General features: G+C 43.5%; 1 protein-coding gene across 1 annotated transcript; it reads right to left on the bottom strand.

Annotated features, from left to right (window-relative positions):
* Window positions 1-9823: 9823 nt before the first annotated feature.
* NKX1-2 (NK1 homeobox 2) lies at window positions 9824-16146 on the bottom strand. Its single transcript, XM_070753991.1, has 2 exons — window positions 15809-16146; window positions 9824-11134 (listed from the first exon to the last, which is right to left on the bottom strand). The coding sequence occupies exons 1-2, from the start codon at window positions 16026-16028 to the stop codon at window positions 10482-10484; spliced, it is 873 nt and encodes a 290-aa protein (XP_070610092.1). The 5' UTR covers window positions 16029-16146; the 3' UTR covers window positions 9824-10481.
* Window positions 16147-16438: the final 292 nt, after the last annotated feature.

Genomic DNA, 16438 nt, shown 5'->3' with positions numbered 1-16438 from the left:
TGCCAAGTACCACTGGGACCACTTTCACTGGCTTATGCCAGAGTCGTTGCAGCTCGATTTTTAGATCTTCGTATTTCACTAATTTCTCTAGCTGCTTCTCCTCAATTCTGCTGTCTCCTGGGATTGCGATGTCGATGATCCATACTTTCTTTTTCTCCACGATCACAATGTCTGGTGTGTTATGCTTCAGAATTCGGTCAGTCTGAAGTTGGAAGTCCCACAGTAGTTTTGCTTGCTTATTATTATTATTATTATTATTATTATTATTATTATTATTATTATTATTTATTATTATTATTATTTTATTTTATTTTATTATTATTTTTTTTATTATCACGGCCCACCCTGCCTGACCTGCCAGCCCCAAATTGCGCCCCACCGCAAGATGTGCGTCTTATCTGGCACTTGTACCAGTATCTCCGTTGCATTCCACAACACTGTGTCCAGGGCAGCCCATTCTAAAAGAAAAAGTCTCACAAGTTTGAGAAGTTTGATTGAACTCACGAGACGTTTTCTTTTAGAACGGGCTGCCCTGGATCCAACGCTGAGGAATCTGACGGAGGTACTGGTACAAGTGTCACGTAGGACACACGCGTCCTACTCCCTACCCCTGGCATCACTCTGCGCCCCCCCCCCCCTCAGGGGTCCCACCCCACTATTTGAGAAACACTGGAGCATTAGAGAAAACATTATTCTAAAGCAGGGGTGTCAAACTCACAGTGTCATAGCAGCATCATGTGACATATCAAGACTCCCCCCCTTCATTAAACTGGTTGTGGGCATGGCCAGCATGTGATGCATCCAGCCCAGGGCTTGGAGTTTGACAGCCCTGTTATAAAGAATGAAAATGTAACAGTTAGGTAAAGCAGCAGCAGTTCCAAGAAAGAATCAATGATAACTAGGAATCTTCCCATATGTGACAATTATGCAATTACTTAGTTCATTTGTGAAATTTGATGGAGTTGGGTACTTGGATGAGATAGAGTTAGACACATCCTTCTCTTATTTTTCCTATTTCTGCTTCTTCCCATTTTCTTTTAAACAAGAAAAGAAAATTGCTCTGGCAGGAGAAAGAGAAGGGCGACAAGCAGTGATGGGCTGCCAAAAATTTTATTGCCACACTGTGGGCTTGGCTTAATTTGTGGGTGTGGCTTGATAGTCATGTGACCGGGCGGGAGTGGTTTGCCAATCAAGTGACCAAGTGGGAGTGGATTGACAATCATGTGACCAGGGTGGCCTAAAGTTCATGTGACCGGGTAGGAGTGGATTACCGACCAAGATATGTTTTCAAATAGGTGCTTGGACTCTTTTTCAGTTGATTAAGTCATATTATTTGAATAGCCACAAAAAGGACAAATGATAGACAGCATTATTTGTTGAGGAGCACAGTAACATTTTAAGATTTTGAATTGAACCCACAAGCTTCAGTACAGTATACAGATTAGGTAAGTAGCTCAATTTTCTTTAATTGCTATAAAAGCCCAGTTCTAGATAATGATTAAAATGCTTAAAGCATTTATGGGTAAAAACATACTATTTAATTATTTCCTATTTTAAAAGTAATTAAGGCTCATACTAAGGTATTAAAGAAGGAAGGACAATTTAAAAAAACCTACTAAGTGTTCAATAAATAGTGCATAAACTTACTACCTCCACTTGGTCCCCCCCCCCCCCGGAGGCAACAGCCCATTACTGGTGACATCAAGGTACCTTTCGATTGTAGAATTAGCACCACTCCATTCGGAAACACCGTAGATATAAGACTTTCTTCAGGATAGAATGCTAATTGTCAAGGGTCCCCACTACCTGAAGTTTACAGAGCAACATACAATAGTGTCCGGTCAGCACTTTTCCCCTCATGATTACACAACATTGGCCTTAGCTCACCCCTAACCCGTGATTTACAGAGTCTTAGGCTACTTAAGACCTAGAAATAAAAATAGCTCTTTCCCCCACCCCTGCTCCACCACAGAGGTAAAGGGTACAGCAATAATAACACATTGTCACCATTATCTTGGAGGTGAGGTCAAGCGAGAGAAGGAGTGGAGGTATATTTGAGGACTGCTAGGAAATGTAGGTTGCTCTTTCTCTCTGCTCAGCCTCCATGGCTGCTATTTCTGTTCCAGCTCTCTGGGTTTCCTGAGTTCTTCTCGTAACTCTTACCTCCTTGCCAGGATTTTCTGTAATTACCTCTAGAACACCAAATATTTATTTTTCCCTAAACCAAAACCAAGGCTTCCATCAGCGTTCTCTGTTTTTTTTTTCTTGCTATAAAGAAACAAAGAAAAAGATGCTATCTCCATTGAAGTTTACAGTTGTCTTTGTTCTTATACCCATCCCATAAAGGAAACGTTTCTCATATATTCTCTGTAGGTTTCTATCTATTGAAGCAGGGATCCCCAAACTTTTTACACAGGGGGCAAGTTCACTGTCCCTCAGACTGTTGTAGGGCCGGACTATAAAAAAAACTATGAACAAATCCCTATGCACACTGCACATACCTTATTTCAAAGTAAAAAACAAAATGGGAATGTACTATTTAGAGGGGGGGGAAGAAGTCTGAAATTCATATATGTTTATGTTTTGTTTTTAATTTTCTTTTGTTAACATCTGATTGTAGGTTTTTTTGGCTTTTATAAAAATGTATAAAGAAAGAAGGAAGAACTTTAGCATAATGGTTAATAAGTTAGAAACATAATTGGTGTACTTTTTGAAGGAACATTAAGGAGGGAATTTAATTAAAAGAAAATGAATGTAACTGGATGACAAAATTAGGAAAAAAAACTTTGCAACTTTTTTGATGATTGATATTAGTTACTAACAAAATACTGCATTTTATTCATAGAAAATTAGATGGAACACTGTGTTGTATCACTCATCTGCGGGCCGGATAAATGGCCTCAGCGGGCCGCATGCGGCCCACGGGCTGTAGTTTGGGGACTGCTGTATTGAAGTTTACATTTGTCTTTGTTCTTATACCCATCCCATAAAGGAAAAGTTACTTATACAACCTTAAACAATATTTAAGTATTGCCCGCAAGATCATATGCTGCAACATCCTGCCTGTTGGCAACTACTTCAGCTTCAACCACAACAACACAAGAGCACACAACAGATTTAAACTTAATATTAACTGCTCCAAACTTGACTGTAAAAAATATGACTTCAGTAACCAAGTTGTCGAAGCGTGGAACTCATTACCAGACTCCATAGTGTCATCCCCAAACTCCCAACACTTTACCCTTAGATTATCTACGGTTGACCTATCCAGATTCCTAAGAGGTCAGTAAGGGGCGAGTACAAGTGCACCAGAGTGCCTTCTGTCCCCTGTCCTATTGCTCTCCTATATCTCCTATACCTTTCTTCTATTCCTATATCTCTTCTTCTATTCTTTCATTGATATGTTCTATTACTATATCTTCTTTTCTATTCTTTCTTAGATATGTTTTACTATGAGTATCTCCTCTATAACCTTCATCATGTATTTTACTATGTGTATATATATATAGACCCACAAAAACCCTCATTGTGTATTGGACAAAATAAATAAATAAAAATAAATAGATAAATATATTCTCTGTAGGTTTCTATCGCTTTATATAGGCATGTATAAAACTGAGTCAAATTGTGGGTCCCATCATAAAACAGAAATAAACAAATTCATTACATGTAACTTCTATGCAATTTTCCCTACAGATCTATAATTTTGTGTCACTATCACAATGGTAGGAAACATTGGCCAGAAAAAGGTAAAATATAAAATCAGCTTTGTGGTTAAATTAACATGTTTGCAGAAAACAAAGTACTGTATATAGAATTTGAAATCTTTTCTGGTTCTGGCATAGAACTTCATTTTCACAAGACAATACTCTTCTAAACTTCAGGCCCTGAAATTGTAAGAAAGGCGATGAGGTTGTCTCAGTAGAGATTCTGATACAATGCTTTTGTTCCATTGTATCCAATATAAGTGGATAAAGTGGATTACGGTAAGTGAGTATAAGTGCATTTCGCATGGTCTCATAAAATCCTCAGAACAGGACAAATAACACTGAAGTTATCTTGAGAATGTATTTTTCTTCCTGGAAAATAGCAAAGTCTTTACATCTTTAGTGGTGGGATTAAAAAAAAATTACTACCAGTTCTGTGGGCGTGGCTTGGTGGGTGCGACTTGGTGGGCGTGGTAGGAAAAGGATATTGCAAAATCTCCATTCCCCAGCCACTCCAGGGGAAGGATACTATGCTGCTCAAAAAAATAAAGGGTATATTATAAACAACACAATATAACTCCAAGTAAATCAAACTTCTGTGAAATCAAACTGTCCACTTAGGAAGTAATACTGATTGACAATCAATTTCACATGTTGTCAGCACATTCAACTTTGTACAGAACACAGTATTCAATGAGAATATTTCATTCATTCAGATCTAGGATGTGTTCTTTGAGTGTTCCCTTTATTTTTTTTGAGCAGTGTATAAAATCTCCATGTTCTCCCACCTCCACCAACCTGCTTTCCAGCTCCATTCTCCTGTGCAGGGCAACAAAAGAAGACCCAACTGATCAGCTGGAACTTGGGAAGTAGCAATAGGTCAGGGGCAAGGCTAGCCAGAGGTGGTATTTGCCGGTTCGCTGAACTACTCATAATCTCCGCTACCCATTCGCAAGAACCAGACAGAACCGGTTGAATACCATCTCTGAGCTTGAAATAAAATACTGGAAGAGAAAGAAAATGCTAAGTTTAAATAAGATTTGTTTAGTGTACTGATTTATTGTGCTTATATCCAGTGATGGGCTCCTTCCGGTATGGTTAGGTACACAGAACTGATAGAAAAATTTTGGTCAGGTATGCAGAACCAGTAGAAATATTTTGTATTATTTTCTTTTTTTGCCTTCTGGGCTCTGGGTATGATTTTTCCTATTGTAGTAAATGAGGTTGAATATGCATAATTTTAGAAGAGCTGTGAGTGTGTGTGTACATACACTTTATATAGTAGATAATGTATATTTTTGTGCCTGTCTGTGTATATATAGCATATATACACAGAGTTAAATAGTATATTTTGGATGTTCAGTAATAGTAAGGGAAATTGTATCTCTTTGAGGCAAGGAGAGGCCAGGCCCGCTAACTCTAACCCAAATCCTTGATGTGAGTGATGTCAAGTTGGCCACTTTTAAGCCAGTCACATGACTTTTAAGCCACTCCCCCAGTCACGTAATCGCCAAACCACTCCCACCTGGTCACATGGCCAGCAAACCACACCCACAAAATAAGCCACATCCACAGGGTGGTAGTAAAAATTTTTGCAGCCCTTCACTGCTTCTATCCTGTCATCTCTCCGAGGCATTTCAGTGGATATGCAAAACTCTTTCCTGTCCATTTGTAACCTCGTAACAATCCTGCGAAGTAAAGCCAAGTCAAAAATAGTCACCCCAGCCAGCTTCATGTTTGAGCGGCATTGTTGGGCAGGGCTTCCCATAATCTGGTATCACAGCTAAAACTACCATGCTTCTATTTCACAGTAGCAAAGTGTGGCTCTAGTGAGCATCCTCTGGCATCTTAAACTGGTTAGCTTTTTCGGATGCCACACATTTCTCATTTTGTATATTGAAATATTCACACATGAATAGACAGTCAAAAAAGTTCATATACTTCCTTGAAAAAATGTTAGTCTGATCCTCTCTTTTCCTGATCAATGTCAAAAGGTTTTGGTTAAATATATATATTTAACCAGGTCATAGGCAACCTAAATTCAGCAATTTATTGAATTAAAACATAAATGCATTATTGGGATGTCCACTAGAGGGCATGGATTGCTTTTAAAAGGCTCAAATAATTCAATTATAATCCAATTATAAACCCAAAAAATTCTAACACAGTGAAGACAGCAAATCTTTTGGCAGTATAAAATTAACAAATGTCTCAAGACTAACTGATAGATGATGGCACAGTTGATCATGGATTCAATATATCAGACCATGAAATCGTATCCTTGATCAGTAAAGGAACGATGGAAGGAAGGAAGGAAGGAAGGAAGGAAGGAAGGAAGGAAGGAAGGAAGGAAGGAAGGAAGGAAGGAAGGTGTGTGTGTGTGAAAGAGAGACAGACAGACAGACAGTGACAGGGAAAGTAGCTGGATGGGGGGCTCTACAGCAACAAAAAAGTGAAGATTGCAGATTTGATCATGTGAGCCTCATCCCACTTTTATATTCCTAGTACAATGCCTATAAAAAAGTTGTGTGCCTTCATTACCAGCTTCTGTCTTGGGGACAGTTTATTCTTAATTGTGTAGAAGATTATCAAGAACTTCACCATTTCCTGCCCCCTTAATGAAATCATACTACGGCTGGTTTTGCCTATGTTAGATAGATCAGTGTTTCCCAGCGAATGCTGGCTGGGGAATTCTGGGGGTTGAAGCCCAGATATCTTCAAATGGCCAAGGTTGGGAAACACTGAGATAGACCATCAATTTGTAAATGAACACGCTAAGTACTAAATAATATTGCAGGATGATATTGATGGAAAGCTGTGGGTTCAATCTCTCTCCAAACTTGATCAAGCTTTATTTCTTGGGCAAATTAGCTGCTGGTTTGTGAAGCCAATATACAGTCCTGTAAAGAAGGAACAACAGCTGTCAAGCTTTGTGTGGGCAGCCATATTTATTGACCCATCTCATCCTGGACACAAATTGTTTCAACTCCTGCCCTCAAAACACTGCACCCCAAGACAACTAGCCACAAGAACAGTTTTTTCCTGAACGCCATCACTCTACTAAACAAATAATTCCCTCAACACTGTCCACTTTTTTACTAAGTCTGCACTTCTATTTCTATTAGTGTTTTCTCATCATTCCTATCATCCTTTTTCTCCCACTTAGGACTGTATGGCTGTAACTTGTTGCTTGTATCCTAAGATTTTTATTAATATTGTTTTTTCATTGTTTATTTGACCCCTGTGAGAATCATTAAATGTTGTACCACATGATTCATGACTCATGACAAATCTTTTTCTTTTATGTACACTGAGAGCATATGCAGCAAGACAAATTCCTTGTGTGTCCAATCACACTTGGCCAATAAAGAATTTTATTCCATTCTATGTGTCACTTGTTCCAATCCTTCTTAAAATAAGATGCCCTGAACTTGAGGTGAGCTCAATTATTTGCTTCTAATAAAAGGACTGATTAGGAAACATTTGGACGGTCTCAGGCTGCTGTGACAATGTCGTTCTAACCTTTGGAAGAAATATCTTCTTTATCTTGCCTTCATTTTGCCTGGCCCTACCATGTGTCTGCTGCTGTCAATAACATCAGTCTCTAATAAACAACACACATGAGAAATTCAATTAATTTTTAAGTTGTAAACATCTCTTAGACCAGGGGTGTCAAACTCAAGGCTCATGGGGGGGAAGTATTGACCCCCTCAGAGAGGGTCCGCAACTTGGGCATCCTCCTCGATCCACAGCTCACATTAGAGAAACACCTTTCAGCTGTGGCGAGGGGGGCATTTGCCCAGGTTCGCCTGGTGCGCCAGTTGCGGCCCTATTTGGACCAAGAGTCATTGCTCACAGTCACTCATGCCCTCATCACCTCGAGGCTCGACTACTGTAACGCTCTCTACATGGGGCTACCTTTGAAAAGTGTTCGGAAACTTCAGATCGTGCAGAATGCAGCTGCGAGAGCAATTATGGGCTTCTCTAAGTATGCCCATATTACTCCAACACTCCACAGTCTGCATTGGTTGCCGATCAGTTTCCGGTCACAATTCAAAATGTTGGTTATGACCTATAAAGCCCTTCATGGCACCGTACCAGAATATCTTCGGGACTGCCTTCTGCTGCACGAATCCCAGCAACCGGTTAGGTCCCACAGAGTCGGCCTTCTTCGGGTCCCATCGACTAAACAATGTTGTCTGACAGCACCCAGGGGAAGAGCCTTCTCTGTGGTGGCTCCGACCCTCTGGAACCAGCTCCCCCCTGAGATTAGGATTGCCCCCACCCTCCTTGCCTTTCGTAAACTCCTTAAAACCCACCTCTGCCGTCAGGCATGGGGGAATTGAAACATCTCCCCCTTGCCCATGTTGTTTTGGTGTTTGATTGATTGTAGCAGGGTAGCAGTTGCAAAGAGAAACCAGAGCCCCTCTGGGCATTAATTTACCCCCAGGCCTGTCTTCTGATGCTGCCAGCATTTCTACTGCTTCTCCTAGTCAGCTAAATCAGATAGAAATGTGATATACAGTATGTCTCCTGCTCAATGCTAAGGCAGTGAAGAAGGGCCCCTCGTGTGATCTTGGAGAAAACAATAGTCAGAACTCACTCTTGATCTTGGTAATCCAGTTTGGCCCAATGACATTGAAACCAGTTTTGACAGCATTCCGATTTGCATACACACACACACACACACACAAATTGTGATTCCCCTCAAAGGTGCTTGCTATCCATATGCCAGTTTGTAAATCCCTACATTAAACCATTATGCAGTATGTCAGGCTTTGCACAAACTCAGTCAGTTGCCTTATTCAATACATTATAGTTAAAGCAATCCTTGCTTTGCACAATATGCAAGCAAATTAGCACTTAAAATTGTAATAAAGTACAAACCTATAGTATTCTCAGATAGTTACATTAGAATACTTAGTTGTCCCCATGACTGGATTTGTACATTGCACTAAGCCATGATTTTTAACCAGTTTGACTTGTTGGGCAAGCATATTACATTAAAGTATAAGTTTTTTTAAAAAAAAACCCTAGACACCTGGGAGTAGTGACTGCGAAAGAGATCTTAGAGTCTTGGTGGATAATCAACTGAACATGAGCCAGCAATGTGCAGCAGCAGCCAAAAAAGCCAACACTATCCTAAGCTGCATCAACAGGGGGATACACTCCAAGACCAGGGAAGAATTAATACCACTCTACTACCCCCTGGTCAGACCACATCTGGAGTACTGCATCCAGTTCTGGTCACCACACTTCCAAAGAGACATTGAAACTCTGGAGAAGGTGCAGAAAAGAGCAACCAAAATGATTAGGGGACTTGAAACCAAGTCTTACGAAGAGAGATTGCGGGAACTGGGCATGGATAGCCTAGAGAAAAGGAGGGCCAGAGGGAACATGATAGCTATATATAGGTATATGAGGGGTTGCCACAGAGAGGAGGGGGCCACTCTATTCTCCAGAGCACCAGAGGGCCAGACGAGGAACAACGTCTGGAAGCTGACCAAGGAGAGATTCAACCTAGAAGTAAGGAAGAACTTCCTGACGGTCAGAGCGATCAACCAGTGGAACAACCTGCCTGCAGAGGTTGTGAACTCCCCAACTCTGGACACTTTCAAGAGGAGATTGGACTGCCATTTGGCTGGGGTGCTTTAGCATTCCTGCTCAGGCAGGGGGTTGGACTTGATGACATGCATGGTCCCTTTCAACTCTAACAATAAATAAATAAAAATAAATAAATATGTCTTAGTAACTACAATGTTGTGATCATAAATGATAATCAGACCAAACTAAATTAAAAACATTTTCACTTAGTGCAGTGTGTAAATGCAGTCACTTCATGGGGCAGACTGCAAAGTTCCTAGATTATATGGCTGTGTTCACACAGCACATAAGTTTAAAAAATAAAGTTGACTTGTTTGCATGCTGTGCAAATTCAGGCAATTGGGAAACTCGAGTACAAGACATATTGATGTGTTGTTAAAAAGCCAGACCTATTTTGTGAATTAACCTGCGAAGGTTTACCCGGTTTTAACTCATTTTAATTACGTTCTCCTTCAGATTTAGACTGCCTTTCTCCCACCACATGTGAACCGCTGCTTTAAAATATAAGAGAATTTAGTACAATACACATTTTATTAAAATATTGCCTTCATTTCCAAACTACGTTTTGCATATTCCACAATTACACATATCCTGTATTTCTTTTTGGAGTGACTTCAAAGTCATGCAGCATTGGCCCTTTGGAAAAACAGCCTGTTTTAGCATCTAGCTAGCACATTTAACACAGGTGGGAACTGGATTCAGTGCATCAGAGGACATTAAATTACAGGAAGAGAACTGGAATGGGACACCCTTGGTGACTATTAAATCCACATGATCTGTGTCTTCTTTCATACTTGATCAACACTCATATAAATACCAAATACTATACTGTATAGCAGCTCTGGTTCCATTTTTAATAAATCCATATTCCTGAATTTAAGTTAATTTACTTCCAAAAGGATTTCACAGATCCAAACTGCAGTTGTGTGTTTTCTCAAAAAACTATTTTTCCATCACAACACTCAAAACACCTAGAACTAGGTAATGGTGTCATTATCCAGTTAGTGTATTGGAAGAGGTGATCTTATGTAAGATGTAGAGAAAACATAATTTGTGGCAGATGTCCCCCCATCTAAGGGACCTTCCAGTTGTATCAATTCTACTCCCGTAACCCTCAGTCATTCCTGGAGGCTGTCCAATTGAGGAAGTCTGAGCTGGGTTCTGATCCTTCTAGAGGTGAGGGTTATAAAATGGAGTCAGATAAGCCGGGCGAAGGAAGGAAGGGAAGGCCCCTCCTCCTGCTGCGGCTGCAGCCACCAAGGGAAGGGAAGCTGCTGTTGGAAAGAGAAGATTGGCCGAGGCATAAGATGGAAAAGTCTGGTAGGCCAAGGAACTAGGTCCTGGTGGGCTGGGACTGCTACTTCCTGCTGCTGGGGTCACGGCGTTATTGTTTCCGGATTGGACCAGGCCATCAATTCCAGGGTTTTGTTTCTTCCATTTTGTCCTTCGGTTCTGAAACCAGATTTTGACCTGCGTCTCTGTCAGGCTGAGTGACAGAGCTAGGTTGAGGCGTTCGCACACTGACAGGTATCGCGTAGCCCTGAACTTGTTTTCCAGAGCCACAAGCTGCTCGTATGTAAAAGCTGTCCGGGCTCGCCGAGGCTTGGCACAGGTGGGCTCCACTCGGCGCCGTTTGGACAACCTTGGTGAACTGGGTTCATCCAGATCCGAGGAAGAAGAAGAAGGAGGGAAGTCAAGGGAGTGGAGGGAAGCAGGTCTCCCCACTGTAGTGAGGTGGTTCCTCTCACGGTCTGATTCTTCTTGTTCAGATGTCTCCAGGGCGGTTGTCTCACTTTCTCCTTTTTTTCCATCAATGTTTACATCTACAAAACATAAAACAGCATTGATGACAATGGTGGAGTCCTTCCTTGGTTACACCCGTCCTGCCTAACTATTGCTTTCTGCCTGAAAGCTGACTTGTCCATGCATATCTGCAGTTCAACGTATGCTTCATATAGGGAGGCTTTTCTTCATTATATTTTTTTGAGAGAGTATGTGGAACAGGTGGTATACAGTGTTTCCCAACCTTGGCAACTTGAAGAGATCTGGACTTCAACTCCCAGAATTCGGTGGCTGGGGAATTCTGGGAGTTGAAGTCCAGATCTCTTCAAGTTGCCAAGGTTGGGAAACACTGGTATAGGTAATAGAATCAGACACAAGCAGAGAAAATGCATGTTTAAGTAAGCACTCTAAAAAAACCATAAATTAATATATATTTATAATAAATTTTAAGAAGCTGATCAGAGTCCTTCTCTAGGGCTCAGAAATTCTGGAAGAAGAAGAAGGACATTAACCTGAAGTGTCAATATTAATTAGGCTCAGCAAAATCAGTGCTTCTGAGTATATGCAGAGCAAACTTAAGATTTGGCCAGTTCCTGCAATTTAGAAAAAGGAAGAGAAACTGAAGTTTTTATTCCAGCTTTGTTTGATTCCCCCATCTCTCTCTCATATTTTTCTGTCTCTCTCATCTCTCTTTCCCCCTCTCATCTTTCTCTCTCTCTCACCTAACCCTAACTCTCTCCTCTCTCTCTCTCTCTCTCTCTCTCTCTCTCTCTCATCTTTCTCTCATGTCTGTCTCCCATCCCCTTGCCCCTCTCTCATCTCCCCCTCATTCTCATTTCTCTCTCCTCCCTTTCTCTCTCTCTCTCTCCTTTCTCTCTATCTTTCTCTCATCTCCCTCTCCTCCCTCTCTCTCATATTTTTCTGTCTCTCTCATCTCTCTCTCCCCCTCTCATCTTTCTCTCATGTCTGTCTCCCATCCCCTTGCCCCTCTCTCATATCCCCCTCATTCTCATTTCTCTCTCCTCCCTTTCTCTCTCTCTCATCTTTCTCTCATCTCTCTCTCTCCTCTCCATCCCTCTCTATCTTTCTTTCTTTCTCTTCTCTCTCTCCTCCCCTTTTTCTGTCACTCTCTCTCCTTCCTTTCTCTATAAAATCTCTTTCTCATCTCCCACTCTCTCTCATCTCTCCCTCTCTTATATCTCTCTCTTCTCCCTCCTTCTCACACACCTTTCTCTCTCATCTTTCTCTCTCTCTCTCTCTCATCTCATCTTTCTCTCCTCTCTCCCCACTCTCTACAACCTCTCTCTCTCTCTCTCTCTCTCTCTCTCTCTCTCTCACACACACACACACACACACACACACACATGCACGACCAAAACTTGAAAATAAAATCCACACAATTCATTTCATCACAAAACCTTTCTCAAGCTATTTATATTATGGGAAGGAAAGGCTGGGTTTAATCCATGTACAGTTAACTTCAATCATGTTGTATCAGCCTAATCTATTAATTGTATGAAATGTAAAAGACAACTTTATTTTTAGTGGGACGGGCATCTGTACCCCAAGGAATGCTATTTTTAAAGTAAAGTTACAATCCTATCAAACTTTCTGAAATTCGATTTTTTTTCCAATAAAAGAAATAAGAAATCTAATTCAAGAAAATTAGAGGAAAACACAATTAAGTACTCTAACATTAAGTATTGGTTGTTCAAAATGTTTTAAAAACTGCCTGAAGATGTTGGATTGCTGGCTGGTTCCCCCCCCCCCCCTTTGCAGGAAAAAGTGAATCTGGCTCTTCGCCTCCCCCCACCCTTTTCCATCTCCTTCCCCCCCTCCCTTCCTCGACCTAATAGAGTTTCAGATTTGTGAAGGGGCGGATCGATACGTGTCATCTATTAAAGTTAAGTTTTAATCGAACAATATGAGGATCAGAGCGGGTCGGGAAAGAGATTTGAAGTCGGTACCTGCAAGCTGTGGGAAGGAGATACGCGGGAGTCGGTAATAGGATATCGATCAAGGGGGAGCGAAGGCATCCTCTCGTGGGGGGGAGAGCGCAGGAACAATTATCTGGCTTGTCCTTTGCCGAGAGCGTCACGATGCCAATCAGGCTCCGAGAGCCGCCTTTGCCTACCAGCCCGGGCATTTGGGCGGGGGGGGAGGGGCTCTGGGAGTCTCAGCTTTCGCGAACCGGTTCGCTACTCGCCTTTCTCCCGCGGGATCTTAAAGGAAGACCCGGTCCGGCCTCGAGGCCATGAGTTCCCCAAGATGTGGCCAAGGGCTCTGGTCCCCAAGGCGGGGCGGGAGCCCCTTATTACAACACCCCGACTCAGCAAAGTACAACTGGACCCGGTCGAGGAGCAGGGCAGTAGGCGGATTTTATTTTTATTTTTAACTAGCTTCCGAGTGCAGCTGATTTCCCACGCCAAGTTGAAGCTCGGGATCTCCTTTCAAGCTCAAGCAAATGCTGGCTGGGGAATTCTGGGAGTTGAAGTCCAAATATCTTCAAGTTAATAAGGTTGGGATACAGTGCTCTACACAGACTTTCAGCAAAGGGACTGGAAGCGAAGCTGAGGCATTACTCTTCACCAGCTATAATGGCCAATATGTGATGCTGCTGGGGGCAAATAACAAGAAGGAACCTCACTCCAAGTCAGCCAGTAGAAAATAATAGCTCTAGAGTCAAACAGTGTGCTAAACCACAGTTTCCCATAATGACCACTATGATGACCACACTCAAATATGTTAGGCTTAACTCACTTTATATATATATTTGTGTGTGTGTGTGTGTGTGTGTGTGTGTGTGTGTGTGAGTGAGTGAGTGAGACCCTGTGGCCTAGAGCAGTGTTTCCCAACCTTGACAACTTTAAGATATTTGGACTTCAACTCCCAGAATTCCCCAGCCAGCATTCCCAACCAGCACGCCAAGGTTGGGAAACACTGGCCTAGAAGTTAATTCTCTGCCTTACAAAGCCGAGGCTGCAGGTTCAAATCCCAGCGAGGATATGGCTAGCTGATTAGAGGAAACAAGAAATAGACCTATACTACTCTGCCTTCATTTTCATGTCAGCAAAAAATATGTTACATATATGTATATGTATGTATGTAATATATTTTGCTGATAATGAAAATAAAGGGAGACTGGTATAGATCTATTTCAAGCTACTTAGCTCTCATCAGGTAGCCATTATCAGCAAAATGTTATTTCATTATCAGCAAAATATATTACACATATATAGAATATAGTTTGTCGGCTGCAAAAATTGGCCCCTGCAGGGGCCAATAGGCAAAAAGGAAGCAGTATGCTCCCTCTCATGTTTGGGTATACCAGGGTGATTCCAGAAAAGGTGGGGGGAGGAAAAAAAACATACATACATGCAGACAGATAGACACACATTGAGATCGACCGTTTCTTATTTAATTGGCTACAGAGAATCTTTCTCCGTCCCCCATTAAAGTTTAGCCGCCGCTTGTCTGGCATAAATCCACAGCGCTGTCAAAAAGCTTCCCCCGCTGGATTACCGCGTGGCGTGCTGTCCCGTTTATCATCCCTGCCGCCATTCTCGCTCTCATATCCCGTCCCCCATCGCGCCCCACCTTTTCTTAACTTCATTCGAACCTCCGCTCATATTTTCTTACGGAAAATAACAAGCGAGTCACTGGCGTCCTTCTGCCTCCAACGGGGCAGCCTCCGGATAGGCGCAGGACTTCAGTTCCTACCACCCCCTCCCCAGTCAGCTCTTCTGGCTGAAGAGATGGGCTTTGTAGTCCGAGGGCGCCAGATTTTTTTTTGGGGGGGGGGGGTTGAGCGGCGATCTAATCCAAAGTACAAATCGATCTGCAGGTTCCCAAGTGCGGCTGTGAAGAGATGAGGCGGCTGCCTGCGCTCCTAACAACATCTCCGGCAGTTCGGAGTCGAGGGCCGGCCCGGCTCGCATCCCCCTGCCTGCCCCCGCGGCCGCAGTCGCCCTCGTGGGGTCCCGCTGTCAGGGAGCGATCGCGGGAGAGGCGATCGTGGAAGGCGGCCGACAGTCCCTGAACATTTCTGGGCCACCCAAGGTTTCTCCCTTTAGGGGCGTCTGTCCAGCCTCTGTGGCCTTTAGTAAGGCGCCTTGGGAAGCTAGCGGCTTAGGATGTTCAATGGACCTTTGGAAGCCCCTTTTAATGCTTGCCTGGGAGGAAAAAACTCGGGACGGGGAAGGGAGAAGGGGAAAGGAAAGGGGGTAAGGGAAGGGGAAGGGGGAAGACAAGGAGAAGGGGGAAGGGGGAAAGGGAAGAGGAAGGGGGAGGGGGAAAGGGAAAGGGAAGGAAAGAGGAAGGAGGAAGGGGGTAGGGGTAGGGGAAGAGGGAAGGAAAGGAAAGGGGATGGGGGAGAGAAAGGGGAGAGAGAAAGGAAAGGGAAGGGGAAGAGGGAAGGAAAGGAAAGGGGAAGGGGATGGGGGAGAGAAAGGGGAGAGAGAAAGGAAAGGGAAAGAGAAGAGGAAGGGGGAGGGGAAAGGAAAAGGAAAGGAAAGAGAAGGGAAAAGAAATGGAAAGGAAAGAGGAAGGGGAAGGGGAGGGGAGGGGAAGGGGGAAAGAAAGAGGAAAGGGAAAAGGGAAGGCTGAAGAGGGAAGGAAAAGAGGAAGGGAAGGGAAGAGGAAGGGGAAAGGAAAAAGAGGAAAAGGAGAGGAGAGGAGCCAGGGATCTCATTGAAAGAGAGGAACGCGGCACCTACCCTGCGAAGCTTTGCTCCTTCGGCGCTCGGATTCCAGTTCAACTCTTCCCAAACTTTTGCCTCGGTCTCCCCGCTCCAGTGGCCCGTCCTCCCGTCCCCCGGCAGCCGAAGGGCTTTTCCTGTTGAATTTCTGCGGGTCCAGGATGTCGAGGATGGAGAAGGAGATTTTCGAAGGGGGAGGGGGCCCTTTGGAGGCCCCGCCGTCCGGACAGTCCGGCATTCCCCCTCCGAGGAAGTCTGCGGGGACCCAGGACGCACGGCTGGATTCCGGGGAGGAGGCCGGCCATAAGATGCTGGGGTCGCTTTCGGGTGAGGCCAGCGAGCCTGGACTTGGAAGATGCTCGCCTAAGGAAGAAGGGGAGACTCGGTCGCGGGGGGGGGGGGGGAGTGGTGGGAGGAGGCGAGGCGGAGGAGGAGGTCCATCCTGGACAAGAGAAACGGGGCTGCGATTGGAGGGAGGGGGCTGCGTCGTTCGTTAATAGTAGTAGGTAGGGGTTATGATTATTATTACAGTACTATTATTTTGCGTGTCTGCCCAAGCTCGCGGAGAAAAACACGCCGGTTATTGGGGACAGATTGCAGGCTACTCCCCCCCCCCATGTGAAATGGTAGCCAAAAAAAAGTGTTTCC

This window comes from Erythrolamprus reginae, chromosome 5 (assembly GCF_031021105.1).
Source record: "Erythrolamprus reginae isolate rEryReg1 chromosome 5, rEryReg1.hap1, whole genome shotgun sequence".
Lineage (NCBI taxonomy): Eukaryota > Metazoa > Chordata > Lepidosauria > Squamata > Dipsadidae > Erythrolamprus > Erythrolamprus reginae.
The sequence above is the reverse complement of the archived record's forward strand: the minus strand, read 5'-3'. Positions and strand labels throughout refer to the sequence as shown.

What these genes read in the sequence shown, in the direction of transcription:
- NKX1-2 (XM_070753991.1), bottom strand. Translation starts at nt 16,028, where the DNA reads ATGCCGGACTGTCCGGACGGCGGGGCCTCCAAAGGGCCCCCTCCCCCT. An exon ending in AAGGAGCAAAGCTTCGCAGG is followed by an intron (nt 11,135 to 15,808) that starts GTAGGTGCCGCG and finishes TATGTTTTGTAG; the next exon opens with ATGTAAACATTGATGGAAAA.